The following is a 16646-nucleotide window of genomic DNA, read 5'->3' as shown; positions in this document are numbered from 1 at the left end:
CACACACACACACACACACACACACATATCTCCCATCTGCTCTACTGGTACACAAATGATATGAAGAGATCTAGGGGAGAGGCCTCAGCACATTAGGTGACACCCCCCTCCCCCCAAGACTTATGGGAGGATGTGGACAAAAGTTATATAAGATGAGAAAGCATGAAAGAGTTTGTAACCTATACTGCTTGAGGGAGTATCCAAAAGCCCTCAGCAAAACTATTAAGAACTTACTATCAGGGATCACAAATGCACTACAGGCAAATTAATAGTTTTTTAAAACTATAAACATACAGGAAAAATGCACAACTCCTAAATGAATAGATTGTATTTAGAGACCTGAGTTACATGGCTTATAAAATAGTTTATAAAAATCTGATCCATATTTGACAAAACAATCAAAAATTTTTGCACACTTATACCTTTCATACATATTACTAAAAGTTTAAGGCAATGAGGTTTGACACTAACGAGAAATAGGAAGAACTCCACAAGAAAATAATCTTTTATGTTGGACTGTCCCCAACAAACAACGCTATTAAAAGGCTAATATTGCTGCTGACATGAGAAATCATTAAAATCATTCAAAATTAGGAAAAAAAGAGAAGATAAAATCTATATTATAGCATCTTCTTGTACAAACATACTTCTTTTATACTTAAGAATTGAATTGAATTCAACAAACATTTACTATGTGCCTACTGTGTGAAAAGGCTTGTGTGAGGCCTTTGGGATTCAAAGACAAAATTTTAAAGTTCCTACCCTCAAAAAGCTTACATTCTACTAGGGGCATACCACGATATACCTAGAAAATACCAATAGATTTGACAATTAAGAAACCATTAATAACCTTGGAGAAGGTAGTTGAAGGGTTGGAAGTGAAATAAGAAGGGGCAGCTAGTGGCGCAGTGGAGTAGAGCATGGCCCTGGAGTCAGGTAGTACCTGGGTTCAAATCCAGCCTCAGACACTTAACACTTACTAGCTGTGTGACCCTAGGCAAGTCACTTAACCCAATGGCCTCGCTTAAAAAAAAAAAATAAAGAAAGTGAAATAAGACACCTTAACAAAAAATTCAAGGCAACAATCAACAGTAGCTCAAAAATATATTTTAGGCTTGCTTCTCCAAATAGTTATCATAAAAAAGGAATTTTCATACAACCAATGATTTAATTTTATAAAGCAGGTCCTACCAAAAGAACAATCTACTTGAGGTCAGAGACCCACATCTGGTTTTTATTTTGTGGCTCCACTGTGCTTAGCACAATGCAAATATGTAATAGTCACTCAAACACTTGTTTGATTAATTGGTCCCATCAATTTATACCCAAAAAATTCCAAGTGAAACTGATGGAAACTTTCCCAGAATAAAAGACACAAAAACATTTTGTTTCAAGTATGAAAAGAATATTTACCTGTTTTTCTTCTTGAATGTAGGTAACCTTTTCACTAACCTTCTTTCTTACTTCATTTTCCTTTAAAAAATTTAAATGATTACAAAGGTTTATCAATTACAGGTATATAACAAAGAAAAAAATCCTTTTATTTAACATATATTCAAGATAGAACTTTCATTATTTCAACCTAAAATTTAACACCATCTACTGTCAATTTCCTGGTTGCTCAATAAATTTGGAGAAACTAACACATTAAGCTCCCATAATAAACCACTTTGCCCCTAATTTTTCCTTCCCTGTGGCATTGACTCCAGGGAAATTCAGAAGGCTCCCTACTATATAGCCAAGTGCAAATATAAATTGATAATGACAGTTTTCAGGGCCTCCTAAACCTAAAAGCATCTCTGGACCTAATGAAACATCTGAGATGTATGACCTTGTTGGTGACTTCTAAATTGTTATATGACCAAATTTTGCTAGTCTACCGAACTGGTTCTCAAAGTATGGTCCAGGACCAAAGGGCTTCCAAGAGCCTTTCAGAGGGCCTAAAAGATCAAAACTATTTTCATAACAATACTAAGATATTTTAATTTCTTAAATAGTAAATATTAATAACCATAACTCACAAACAAAAGCTCTTTGGTGGGAGATGGGGGGGGTCCTCAATAATTTTAATAGTGGTCTTAAGACCAAAACTTCTGATCTAGTGAGTACCTCTTAACTAAAAAAGTGAGATACTGAGTAAAACAGAAACCAAATTATTTTAACTTAATTACTTCTATCATACATACTGATTTCATACTCCAAATAAATGATTTTGTTTTTGTGATATATAAACTATTATAGAACCTTTTAAAGACTTTAAAAAAAATCATCCAAGGAATATCAGCCAATTGAACACTTTTTTGGTTAAATACCATTTGAGTTTTTCTTGTAATTCTTGAAATTGCTGTTCCTTTATTGTAAGATTGATATCTTTTCCTTCTGCCTTGTACCCGACATGTGATCTTGGATTTTATCAGATCTGTAGTCACTTTCTTCAGTTCCTTAACAAAAGGAAATAATATTAAACAGGTGTATTCGGTACAATTATCACATCTCAGTAGGCTTCTTATTAATAGTCCCTAAATTCATCTAAAGTAATAATTTGTTGTCTTTCATATATGAAGATAATGTTCAACATACCCCAAATCAGACAGTACAATTTGAGCTGTCTTCCTTAATAATGCTGATCTTCCATACCCTTTCTCTCTTCTCTTTTTGCGCAATTGTTATATGTCTATGACGACCTTAGGGATAGGAATATTCCTATCAAAAAGCTTAAATGGGCATACAGGGTTTGAACTCACAGTCTCGGTCTCATGAACATGACCAACTGACCAACTACAGGTAGCATGTTTTAGATAAATAATGACATTTGTGAAACTTCCTTAATCATTCCTTCCACATTTTCTTCCCCCCAAAGCTTAGCAGATACATAGGATACCAAAAAAATAATTTTGCAAATTGTTGTGATGATGTTGATTACATTGCAATACCATTTTGTCTCTAAGTGAATCAATGACTAACAGTTTTTTGAGTCTACCAAAACTGATTCATTAATAATAATAGTAGGAATATAGTGCTTATGTGCTAAGCACTTTACAAATATTATTTCATTTGATCCTCACAGGGGCAAATATTATATTACAGTTGAACTTGCTTAAGGCCACACAACTAGTAAGTGTCTGCAGCTGGATTTGAACAAGAATACCAGCCCTTTAAAGATGATCAGAACTTTAAAGATGATTTCGTCTAACCCAAATGAATGTGTCATCTTTGACTCCTTTCTCTCCCGACCCAATTCACTGGTTGCCAAGTCTTACTGATTTTACCTCTAAAATCTCTATTGCCCAAGTTCCTTCCTTTTCCACCCTTACTTGACTGCTCTGCTTCAGGCCCTTATCCCTCTAGTTTCTCCCTCCTCCAATCCACCTTACACATTTCTGCCAGATTAATCATCTTATATGAGTTTATTCTTCACCTCTGATGTATTTATCATATTCTATTTGATGGTGTAATTATTTGTGCATATATTGGAATAAGAAAACCTGGGATCAAGTCCTTACTTCACCACTTACCAGCTATGTGACCTTGGGCAAATCAATCATCCTTGAAACTTAATTCCTGGATGATTTTCATCATTTTTAAGCATGACATGAGAAAAGCTGTGAAAAAGATTCATGATGGTGTTAGATCAGCTGGAAGAGATCAGCTGAAGCTGTTAATTGACCACTGCCAGTTTTAAAGGGCCTCTGCAAAGAGTGTGGGGGCAGACAGTGTCTCATGAAAGAATGTTCATAGCCCCTCCAATTCTGTTTGGTTTTTACAATTTTCCACAACCTGACCACTTCCTGCATCTCCAGTTTTCTTATTTTTCTTCTTCTCTCTAAACACTGTAATTCAGCAGCAACCCCAATACTCCACCTCCCAACTCCAGGCCTTTGCCCTGGCTGTGCCCATCCCTGTAATGTTCTCCCTCCTCGCCTCCCCCCCTGGCTTCACTAGCTTCCTTTGTTGGGAGGCAGGGGGTGCAATGAGGGTTAAGTGGACTTGCCCAGGGTCACACAGCTAGTAAGTGTCAAGTGTCTGAGCTGATTTGAACTTAGATCTTCCTGAATCCAGGGCCGGTGCTTTATCTACTATGCCATCCTAGCTGCCCCTATAATAAGCATTTAATTAATGCCTGGTAACTGACTGACCCAGAGAAGATAGAATTACTCACCAGAAGGCCAAATACATATAACCTAAAATAACTAAGGAATTTTCTGGATTTAGTGACTACTATCAACAGTTTTTAAGGAATTATGCTATCATCAGCAAATCAATCATGGTGTGGTTTGAGAAGAACAAATACAGAAGGGTAAGAAAGGTCAATCTGGCCCAATCCTTGATACTTTTTTGAGATTTCTGATACAAAAAGTGTGAACAGGCTTTTAAGGACTTAATCAACTGTCCTCCACATGTATTGGTGTTGGCTTAGGCAGAGCTAAGCAAACTTTTTTGTATTCTACGTTGCTAGTCTGGAAGGCATGGGAAGAGTCTTTTTTCAATTTTAATTTATATTTATTTTAATTTTATGTATTACTTCTTTCTACCTCTCCCTCTACTCACTGAAAAGGCAAGAAAAAACAATATCCATTATACATATGAAGTTATGTATATCCTGTTTCTACATTAGGTTATTAGTTATCTGAGGTCTATCAATTCTCTATCTGGAAGATGGATATCATTTTTACATTATGAGTCCTTTGGAACTGCTGTGGATCATTGTGTTGATCAGCGTAGCTAAGTCTCACAGTTGCTGTCCTTACAACAGTGCTATTATTGTGTGCATGAAAGTTCTTACACCAAAATCGTGATAATCACCAGAAACTTAGTACATTTGTCAGCATAGAACTTATTACAATATGACTCTTTATCTCATGCAAAAAAGTTCTTAGGTTTTGAAGAAGGTTGTCACTGAAAAATTCAAAGGTTATAGGTATGAGGATCATTTTCAAAAAGAGCAGACTGCAATACAATGATAAGGTATTTTTTCACCAGTACTAAGTTGAAAGGTACCTTTCAAGAATAGGCAATGGCACCAGTAACCCTAAGTTCAGCATGCAGTAGGGCAAAATGTTTTAGGTAGTACCAGTAAGTAACACTTAGGTTCACATAATTATATGATATAATTTTCTGTTTCATAGCTTTAACTTCTGCCATTTTCTCAAAAGTAGGGCACCTCTAAGAATAAGGTGCTTATTAAGTGTCTACTATGTGCCAGGCACTGTGCTAGGCTCTAGGGATACAAGTACAAAGATATATGATGGGGGCAGCTAGATGGCGCAGTGGATAGAGCACCGGCCCTGGAGTCAGGAGTACCTGAGTTCAAATCTGGCCTCAGACACTTAACACTTACTAGCTGTGTGACCCTGGGCAAGTCACTTAACCCCAATTGCCTCACTAACAACAACAACAAAAAAAGACATTCAATTTCAAAGATATATGATGGCTTTGGAAACTTGGCCAAGAGAACACATTTTACTGGTCCAAAATGGCAACAGAACTCTATCAGAAGGGTGAGACATGTTCAAAGCAAAGTGTTACGGTGGCAGCTAGGTGGCGCAGTGGATCAAGCACCGGCCCTGGATTCAGAAGGACCTGAGTTTCAAAATCCGACCTCAGACACTGACACTTAGTAGCTGTGTGACCCTGGGCAAGTCAATTAGAACCCCTATTGCCTCACCAAAAGGAAAAAGAAACATAGGAAAGAGGAAGCAATATACTGGTAACACAATTACCAGCAAAGATGGTAGAGTAGGAAGAAGCAGTAAAGCCTAGCTCTCCCACATCTACTCCAACAAAAAATTTTATAATAAAAAGTAACGTTTTATTTTTTCAATTACATGTAAAGACAACTTTTAACATTCATTTTTTAAAATTTTGAGTTCCAAATTTTCTCTCATTCCCTCTGTTCCTCCTCTCTAAGACAGTAAGCAATTTGACACCGGAATTATATGTGCGCATTCACGCAAAACATTGCCACAAAGATCTAAGAGTGGCAGGATAAACAATGATCAGGAAATCTAAGATAACATACGAAGGATTATTTTTCTCCGCTCAGAGATCATGGAATTCAGCCCATACGATGGTGATAAAGAGGACCTGTGGATACAAAAGCAGACCTGGAGCTTTGTCACTTTGACCTCGGAGAAGATACCCAAGCAAGGTGGGCCAGCAGCTCTGTTTTTCTAAGCCTGCAGGGACTTCTAGGTAGCTAACAGTTATGGAGGCAAGCCACTGTCTACTGGAGCTCTAATCCAGGGGCCAAGTCTGTATCTATGTTGATTAGACTCAAACTAGGGTCTAGAGCCCAGAAAGTCAGGAGGGTAATGAAAGACCTATATGCTAAGTCAGACATTCAGGACCTTCTAAAAGTTTGAAGCTCCCTAGCCTGAGATGCCCCATGATCCTTCAAGAATATGGCACTAAATAATAGGAGAACAAAGTGTCAGAACACTAGAAAATACAGAAAAGGGAAGATACACGACTACAGTATTTTCTCCAAAAGTTTTCAGAGGCCTGGCCCTAACACAAAGTCCCAATCTAGGAAGTAAGGCTGGAAGAATCAATAAACCAAATAGATTCCCATGATAAAGAGTTGTTTTGGTTCTAGGGATGCCATGATTCAGAATAATTCCAAAATACCTACAAACAAAGCTCAACCACAAGTTTTCAAAAGAGTTAAAAAGTATTTTATAAGTGAAATGAGAACAAGAGGATAGAATTGGAAGAAATGAGAGCTTTGGAGGAAAAACCTGGAAGTGGGAATTAACAACTTAGCACAGAGGTACAAAAACTTACCCAAGCGACAGACCAAAAGAAAAAAAATATCTTGGATATCATATTTCAAGAAATAATGTTAAAAAAAAAAGAAATCATGTAAGAAAATTGCCCAGATCTATTAGATCCAGAAGGCAAAGTGAAAATAGGAAAATAAATCCACCAGTCACCTAATGAAAGAGACCCCAGAATAAAACATCATAGCTAAAATCTAGAACTTCAAGTCAAAAAAGAAATAGTGCAAAAAGCCGAAAGACTCTTTAAGTACTAAGCGAATACAGTTACATAATACATGAGATATAGCAGTGAATAAAGAAAAGAGCAGATAATATATAATAATACTGTATTCCAAAAGGCAAAAAATATAGGCTTAAAACCAAAGAATAATTTTTTCCAGCAAAACTGAGCACAATCTACAGGGTGAAATGGATCTGTAATGAAACAGTGAACTTACAAGCATTCCTAGATAAAAAGATCAGAGCTGAGTAGAAATTTTGAAAATAAAACACAGGAGTCAAGAGGGAATATCAAAAGGTAAATATAAGTAAGCAATCAGAATGGACCATAAAAAGATCAAGTTTTTTACATTCTGAATGAGAAAGATGATTCAAGTGTCAGTTTGAGAACAATGTCCCTAAGTCATCAAAGGGGACTAAGGGAATAAAATAATACATAGGCCTTGGGAGTGGCTCTCTAATGTCTCAATGATCTTAAAAGAATAAATGAAGGGGTAGCTAGGTGTCACAGTGGATCAAGCACTGGCCTTGGATTCAGGAGACCTGAGTTCAAATCTAGGCTTAGACACTTGACACTTAACTAGCTGTGTGACCCTGGGCAAGTCACTTAACCCTCATTGCCCTGCAAAAAAAAAAAAAAAAAGAATAAATGAAAGGGAGGGTTACAATATGGAGGCAGAGGAGGAGGAAAGGGATAGAAGTGTAGGGGAACCTATTTTCTCACATCTGTGCAAATAGAAATCTATATAAATGACAAAGGGATAGGAAAAATCAGGCATCAATTGGACATCACTTTCATCTTCTTCTTAGTCAAAAGAGGACAGAACGTACCCAGAGAGTTTATTCTAGAAATACAAGTCAACAAGGAAATAGGAAGACATAAGAAAGGGGGAATAAGAGGGAAGGTAGATTCAGGGAGGGGGTTAGTCATAAGTAAAACAACCTCTAAGCTCAGAGTAGGGACTGTGAAAAGAAACTTAAAAGGGAAAGATAAGAGTAAGAACCTATGACTGGAATCTGGGTAAAGTGAAGATAATCAGTCAGAAGAGCTAATTGCATAAAGCATGAATGCTGAGCGTACTCCTCTCTCCACTCTCATGTTTGAAAGAATAATAGAGAGAAAAGACAGGGGAAAGTATAAGAACAGGATAGAGAGAAATACACATTAATTATCATAACTGCAAATGTGAATGGGATAAACTCACACATGAAATGGAGGAGGATAGTAGCATGGATTAGAAAAGAGAATCCAACAATATACTGTTTACAAGAAACAGAAGAAAAACATAAAGATGCAGATAGAGTCAAAATAGGAAGATGGAACAAAATCTATTATCATTTAAGTGAACCCCAAGAAGCAAAAAACCCCCAAACAGTAGTAGTAAAAGTAGATGAAAAGAATAACAGGGAAAATACACTATGCTTAAATATCCAGAAAACCATAAATATCAAATACATTCTTTACTGACCATAGTGCAATGACAACAATAAAAAAATTCAATAAAAAGCCATTGAAGATAGTATTAATAATTGATTGGAGCCTAAATAAGTCTAATCGTAAAGAACTGGTGTGTCAAAGAACAAATCATAGAAATAATAAATAATTTCATTAAAGTTAATGATAATAATAAGATGATGTCAAAAGTTTGGGTTGTAGCAAAAGAAATCCTTCAGGGAAAGTTTATATCTCTAAAAGTTTTCATCAACAAAAGAAGAAAAACAAATCAATATATTGGGGATTCAAAAAAAAAAAAACAACAACTAGAAAAACAACAAATTTTAAAACCCCAATTAAACAAGATAAAAATTCTGAAAATCAAAGAAAAGAATAATAAAACATAAAGTTTAAGAGAACATTGAATCACTAAATAAATCCAGAAGCTATTAAAAAATAAAACAGGAGCAGCTAGGTGGCACAGTGGATAAAGCACTGACCCTGGATTCAGGAGGACCTGCGTTCAAATCCAGCCTCAGACACTTGACACTTACTAGCTGTGTGACCCTGGGCAAGTCACTTAGCCCTCATTGTCCCGCAAAAGAAAGAAAAAATACTCATGAGGTGCCTAACTTTACACAAAAAGCAAGTGATTCCCCCAAATTGCATGTAAATTACTATATAGCAGAAACAGCATTGGAGTAGGAGCTTATGAGTAGAACTTTAATAAGAAGAGCTTTCAAAAAAAAAGCATATTGTTATTTTAATTATTTTAGATCTCCTGAGTGAAGATCCAGATCAGGGGCTTGATACTGCAACCTATTACTACCTTTAAGCTAACTTCCAGGCCTAACTTCCCCTAAGGCCTAAGGCACTGGCAATAAACATAGAAATGAAAACTAGGCAATCTGATGAAGCTCTGGACTTTCACACTGACCTCCCATAGTCGGAAAATTTAACCCAAGTCAAATATAGAGTTGATTTTAAGAGGTCCTGTGTAATTTTTCAAGATTTCACATACTAAGCTATCTCTATAAATAACTGTCTTTCTGCATTCTTCATACCACCCTCATCTCCCCACCTCTTTCAGTGAACAAACATGAGCAGTTGAATTATAGCTGGTACAATGCCACACAAGAAAAAAATGCCCTAAAATATACCAACCTATACTGTAAACAGCAAAGGAAAAGAGAAATGGAAAAATGGAAAGAAAATAGCTGGCAAAAACAAGCTTCAAGAATAAATTCTAGACCTTTCTTTTCTTCTAACATATTAATTACTTAATCTCAAGGAGCACTAAATTAATATTAGAGACATTCACAGCATGATTTTCCACTTAAAATATGCCTTTGATTTTATAACCTTATAGTCTTTTAAATATCCTGTACTTTAATACATTGTCTGTTTTCTAACTATTTTTTTCAAGCTGCTAGTGCAGCAAATAAACAGCACATGCTTTGATCTCATTAAATTACAACTTATAGTTCCTGGAGTCATAAATATTGTGCCCTTTTCCTCCCCACCCCTCCCTTTCTGGTATGGGTTAGTCGTTTATATCGCTCTCTCCTTGAGCGCCTTGACGTTTACTCAGACAAATAGCAGGGGTTATGAATGCTGTTCACAGATAGTATCAAGAATTCTATCATGATGCCATAATGGTGAACCAAGCATTCAGAACTGCAATACCTAGTTTTTATCTAACAACTACGTTTGGTCTGTTTAACTTTTCTCACAAAACTGGAATTCCATCTTATCAAAGACCAACAGTTCAATGTTCGGGACAAAATCATAGTGCAGCATAAAAGAAAAATGAAGATTATCTTTGGGGAAATTAATGATAGATATTTGAAATAAGTACTAAGAATAATATTAATGCTGCCAATTGATTTTCCAAATAACTAATTTTTAACATTACCCTTAGAAAATAAATTAGTTCGGAATAATGAAGGGGCTGAAATGTAATAAAGCATTACATTTTAACTTAAAAAAAAAAAAAAAACCATCTGATTATCATCCTTCTAGCTGTATGTCCTCTGGAGTCATGAAAAGAAAGCCCTTCGCTTTACCTTCTCCGTTCTCCTTTCAATCTGGCACTGTCCATAGCTGATAACATATGGTCACTGACTTCTAGTACTTGATTGAGAAAACATTGAAAAGTAGCCAAATGTCAGGGGCCACTACTTGATCATTTTATATCCTATATAGTCTGCCCAGTAGGGAATATAGTTGCCCTTGTCCTGGACTCAGAGCTACAAAGCCTGGGAAAAGGAATTACAGTGATCTTGATCACAATGCCATTCCACTCATACCTGGGGAGAGACATCACCCCATGCTCTCTGTAATATGCCAAGAATATGTCTCTAAAGTTTATATGAGCCTGGTCCTCTCATCTCTAAGGAAGAGATCAAGCTATATTTTAGAAATATAATATCCCAGTTTATCTAAAATGAAATCCTTATCCTATTCTAGCAGAAAATGTCTATTTTAATATAGAAATTCATTTGACTGAAACGATCCCATGAAATAAACAATACCTGCAGGCATTATCATGCCATCGTGATTCAAGGCCAAAAGTGAAAAAATTCATCGACATGCATATAGCCTTAATCACATCCAGAGTTAAAAGGTAAGTCATTTGATCAACTCAAGAAAACAAACATTAAAAAATATAAGACATAGAACTGAGGACAGTATAAATCACTGGAAATATGATGAGGAATGAACTCTTGGTTATCATTTGCATTTTAATTTTCTATTTAGTTAAATGAATTATCTTTTTGAAGGATTGTATCAAGTTAGATTCTTGAAAATTAAATTGGAGGTTCAAAAGCAACTGTTTTTAGAATTCATTTTTTATGTATGTTCTTATTGAACATATTAAGAAAGTCTTTCATGTTCGACAACCTGGCTGAAAAGAAAGATTTTCCTCCTATGACTCATGCATAATATGCTCTCTCAGGTAACTTCTTGGGCACAAGGTTTATGAAGTCCAGCACATACTAGCAATCAGTCAACAAAGATTTACTGTGGAGCAGGTTCTGTGCTAGGCCCTGGGGGTACAAGGACAAAATCAAATGGCCCCTAGACTCAGAAAACTTACATTCTAATGGGGCAGAAAACATGTGCTTATACACCTATACACAAAATAGGTGCAAAATAACGACAAGGTCATTTGCTGGGGAAGACCCTAGAAGCTGAGATAAGAGAAGGCATCTTCTGTAGGAAGTAGTGCTTAAGCTGAGCTTTGAAGGAAACTAAGGGAGTCAAAAAGTCAGAGGAAGGAATGCATTCCAGGAATGGGAGAGAAGTCTGTGCAAAGGCCTAGAGAAGAAATAATGGAGGGTGTGATTATCATGTGTGAAGAATAGCAAAAAGGCCAGTGTGGCTGGACTGAGGAGGATGTGAAGAGAAGTAATGTATGATAAGGCTAGAAAGCTAAGTTGAAACCATGTAATGAAGGGCTTTGTCATTGTTTTGTTTGTCCTTAATTCTCAAAGAGGACCATGACTTTGGGAGGTGATGTCATGACTTGCAGTGAATTGGATTTAAGTGAGACAGGGCTGTGCAAGTCACCAGCCTCACTCTCTTTGTCCAGAGCTTATCTGGGTCCAGTGGCAAGATATACATCAAGATGACTGGAGATGGCCCCAGATGTTTTGAGGCAACTGGGATTAGTGACTTGCACAGGGTCACATAGCTAGTATGGTCCAGTGTCTGAGGCCAGATTTGAACTCAGGTCCTTCTGACTCCAAGGCCAGTGCTCTATCCACCATGCCAATTAGTTGCCCCATAAAGGGCTTTAAGTGCCAAACAGAGTTATTTATATTTGGCTCTAGAATAATAGGGCACCTCTAGAGTTTCTTGAGCAAGGAAAGCAGGCGTGGTCAGACCTGTACTTTAGCAAAATCACTTTAGCAATTGTTTGGAGAATGAATTGGAGAGGAAGAAAGAATCACCAAAGCGGAATCAATTAAGGGAGACTTACTACAATAGTCCAGGTTAGTGGTGAAGAAGTCCTGACTAGGATGATAGCTAGGTAAATAGATAAATGGAAAGGATGGTATGGAGATACAATTGACCACACTTGGCAACTGATCACACATGTTAGGATGAGGAAGAGTAAAGACTCAAAGATGAACTGAAGTTGTGAACCTGGTTGATTTGAAAGAATGTGATGCCCTTGACAGAGGGAAGTTTGCAAGAAAGATTAAGTTTTTTGGGAAAAAGAACGAGTTCTGTTTTGGATAGCTTGAGTTTGAGGTGGCTATGGGACTTCCAATGGAAATGTCCTTTAATAAACAGGTATGATGTCATATTAGTGTTCAGGAGAAAAGACTGGACCTAGATGTGGAAGTAGATCTGGGAGTCTTTTCATATACACAAGAAGTAAGCCATGGGGAGGAGGTAAGGTCACCAAGAAAGAATATGCATAAAGAGAAAAGGGACCATGACAGAGCTCTGAGGAACACCACAGGTTGGGGGTATCACATGGATTCAGCAAAGGACACCAGAAGGATCCGTCACGCTGGTAGGAAGACAACCAAGATGGATCAGTGTCATAAAACACAGAAAGAAGAGAGTAGCAATGAGGAAAGGGTATCCAAGGGTAAAATGCTACAGAGAAGTCAAAAAAGATCCCAAGGAAAAGCTACCAGATTTGGCAATTAGGGAATTGAACTAGTCACTCTTTCTTACCTAGTGCTCTTTCTAATTAGTGGTACTATCTGGAGAACAGCAGGATGGGCAACTTTGCCCAGAGAAACAGAATCCTCTTTAAGCAAAGATAAACTAGTCCATCCAGAAAAAGACCTTACAATATTGTCCTTCATTAGCATTGTATTTGAATATAGTAAACTAATGAATAACTAGCTATAAAATCAAATCAACTAATAAATAATAAATATTTAAAATAATAATAAATAAATAATAAACATTAAATGTGTTTGGAGTTTGGGTTTTTTTATTTTATTCCTATGTATGGGACAGATAGATTCTTCAAGGCCTAAATATTCAGCAAGGAAAATTAGTCCAGGAAGAATAGGAAGTTCTCAAAATGAATTTCAGAAGATATAAAAACAATTTCAATGAAGAGGAAAAAGGGAAGTTGTCTGAAAAGGATGTGGAGGCATAGTGAACTTAGCAGACAATTCTTATTTTAAAAGGACATGAAGAGAAGATAAATTCAGGACCAAATAACCAAAAGTAAATCTGTGCAAGTGTAGAATACTGCTATAAGAATTGTGTCAGGGAGGCAGAGCTAAGATGGCAGAGTAGCAGCAGGAAGAAATGCAGTGAGCTCATCTCCCTACCCCAAACTCCTTTAAACAGATCTTTAAAATGTACTAGACTGAATTCTGATAGAGAGGTCCAAGGGGGAAAAACACAGTCATTTTTTCTAGCCCAAATCAGATAAGGAGACAAAAAAAAAGGCTGCAGATGCTGGTTACAGGGTTTGGCCAGGAATTTACTGTCCACAGAGTATTCCAGCACCCAAGAAGAGGCTATGTCCTAATACATGAGGAAGCCCCTGGCTCAGATGCCAGGAGCAGACTGGGGTCTAAATTCTAGCTGTTAGTCTAGTCTGAAGCCTTCAAAGGAATAACCAAGACAGGAATCCCATACCAAAAGGGAGCCTATAATTTTGTCACTCTGAACCAATAGAGCTTCCCAGATGGCTGATGGCGGATAAGCCCAGCAGCAATCTACTATTGCTCAAACTCAAACTCAAACCTAGGTCAGGAACTTGCAGAGTTCCGACTAGGGGGTAGCAGTCAGAATTCAATCACATCAAGAGCACTGGAAGTTTGCAAGTCCCCAGTCTGAGCTCTTCCTGAGATCCTAGGATAATATGACACTTAATACCCCCAAAAAGCAAGAGCAGGACCAGCCCAGACCTTCCCTTCAGATGTGCAGAGCCTGGTTCTAATGTCATCTGAACTCAGGAAGTAGGCAGGAAAAAATGAGCAAATTAAAAAATATATATACAAAATTTCACCATAAAAAAGCTAATATAGTAATATGAATGCTCAAGACATCTGATGAGAATGGTTCTAAAACATCTATATGCAAAGCTTCAAAATAAAACACAGCTCAGACACAAATTCAACTAGAATTCCTAGAAGAAAAAAAGAAAGAGTTTTAAGAGTTAAATAAAAATTTATCAGTTAAATGAGAGCATTTGAGGGGGAAATTGGAAAATAAGAGCTATGGAAGAAATTATTGGAAAACAAATTAAGAGGGGAATGACATAAGAGGTACAAAGTCTTGTCCAAGCAACAAATTACCTGAAAATTAGAATGGACCAAATGGAATCCAATGACTCCATGAGATAGTAAGAAATATTAGAACAAAGTCAAAAGGCCAAAAAATCATAAGAAAGTGTATGGGATCTCATAGCAAAAGCAATTAACATAGAAAACAGTTCAAGGAGAAAAAAATATTTAAATCATTAGACTACCTGAATGCTGTGACTGAAGAAAGAACCTAAACATCCTATTTCTTTCTTTCTTTCTATATATATATATATATATATATATATATATATATATATATATTGGGCGGGACAACTGCCCCGGGTCACACAGCTAGTAAGTGTCAAGTGTCTGAGGTCGGATTTGAACTCAGGTCCTCCTGAACCGAGGGCCAGTGCTTTATCCACTGCGCCACCTAGCTGCCCCTAAACATCCTATTTCAAGAAATTTTAAGAGAAAATTGCCCAGATCTCTTAGAACCAGAGGGTAGGGGCAGCTATATGGCGCAGTGGTTAAAGTACTGGCCCTGGATTCAGGAGTATCTGAATCTGAGTATCAAATCCGGTCTCAGACACTTGGCACTTGCTAGCTGTGTGACCCTGGGCAAGTCACTTAACCCCCATTGCCTAAAAAAAAAAAAAAAAAAAAAAAAAAAAAGAACCAGAGGGTAAAGAGGAAACAGAAAGAATCCACTGGTTACCTCCTGAAAGAAACTCCAAAACATAAACTCTCAAGAGCCAAATAGTCTCATAGCCAAGATAGAGCTTGTAGGGCAAAGAAAAAATACTGCCAGCAGCTGCAAGGAAAGAATTTAAGAACCAACGAGCCCACAGAATGACGTATGATTTAACAACCTACCACCACAAAGAAGCGGAGAGCTTGGAATATATTATTCTAGAAGAATATAAGTTTACAACCAAATATAAACTTATCCACTAAGACAGGGTACAATCTGGAAGAGACGGGGGTGGGGGTGGGGGCTGTCCTTTAATGAAACAAAGGATTTCCAAGCATTCCTGATGGAAAAACCAGAGTTGTATAGAAACTTTGAAGCCTAAACAAAGGAAGTGAGAGAAACATAAAAGATAAATGTGAATGAACAATAATAAAGGATAAAACAAATATAAACTGCTTATATTCTTTGTTGTTTTGTGGGGCAATGAGGGTTAAGTGACTTGCCCAGGGTCACACAGCTAGTAAGTGTCTGAGACCAGATTTTAACTCAGGTACTCCTGAATCCAGGGCCAGTGCTTTATCCACTGCGCCACCTAGCTGCCCCTAAACTGCTTATATTCTTTTTTATTTATTTAAAAAAAATTTTTTTTTTTATTGAGGCAATTGGGGTTAAGTGACTTGCCCAGGGTCACACAGCTAGTAAGTGTTAAGTGTCTGAGGCCAGATTTGAACTCAGGTACTCCTGACTCCAGGGACGGTGCTCCATCCATTGCGCCATCTAGCTGCCCCAACTGCTTATATTCTAACATGGGGAGACAATGCATGTGTCCTCTCTGAATTATATCATCATTAGAGGTCACAGAAGGAGTTGAATTAGAAAAACCTATGAGTTAACATTATCTCTCAATGATCTTAGGAGAAGATGGAAAGAGAGAAGAAGAGGAATACACCAGGGCAGGGGAGATTATCTCACATAATCAGGGTATTAAAGTAAAAAACTACACAAACCAAGGGAAGACTGGGAGACGAAGAGTTGTTGACATTTAAAACTCACTCTCATCTAAACTCTCATCTGAATTCTCAAAAGAGAGAAGAATACACACACACACACATACAGGTACAGAAATACATTTCTTTTCTTTTTTTTTTTTTTTTGGTGAGGCAATTGGGGTTAAGTGACTTGCCCAAGGTCACACAGCTAGTGTCAAGTGTCTGAGGCCGGATTTGAACTCAGGTCTTCCTGACTCCAGGGCCAGTGCTCTATCCACTGTGCCACCTAGCTGCCCC

At 37.1% G+C, this 16646-nt stretch overlaps 1 protein-coding gene across 1 annotated transcript in view; it reads right to left on the bottom strand.

Moving 5' to 3' along the window:
* CCDC73 (coiled-coil domain containing 73) overlaps positions 1-16646 on the bottom strand; it is a 117226-nt gene that overhangs the window by 34341 nt on the left and 66239 nt on the right. Inside the window, 4 exon segments of the mRNA XM_043972204.1 lie at positions 1414-1473; positions 2297-2389; positions 2391-2441; positions 3094-3111. Of these exon segments, the coding sequence (XP_043828139.1) occupies positions 1414-1473; positions 2297-2389; positions 2391-2441; positions 3094-3111 (222 nt within the window).

The sequence above is a fragment of the Dromiciops gliroides genome, chromosome 6 (genome assembly GCF_019393635.1).
Source record: "Dromiciops gliroides isolate mDroGli1 chromosome 6, mDroGli1.pri, whole genome shotgun sequence".
Taxonomy (NCBI): domain Eukaryota; kingdom Metazoa; phylum Chordata; class Mammalia; order Microbiotheria; family Microbiotheriidae; genus Dromiciops; species Dromiciops gliroides.
Note: the sequence above shows the minus strand (reverse complement) of the source record. Positions and strands in the feature narration are given on the sequence as shown.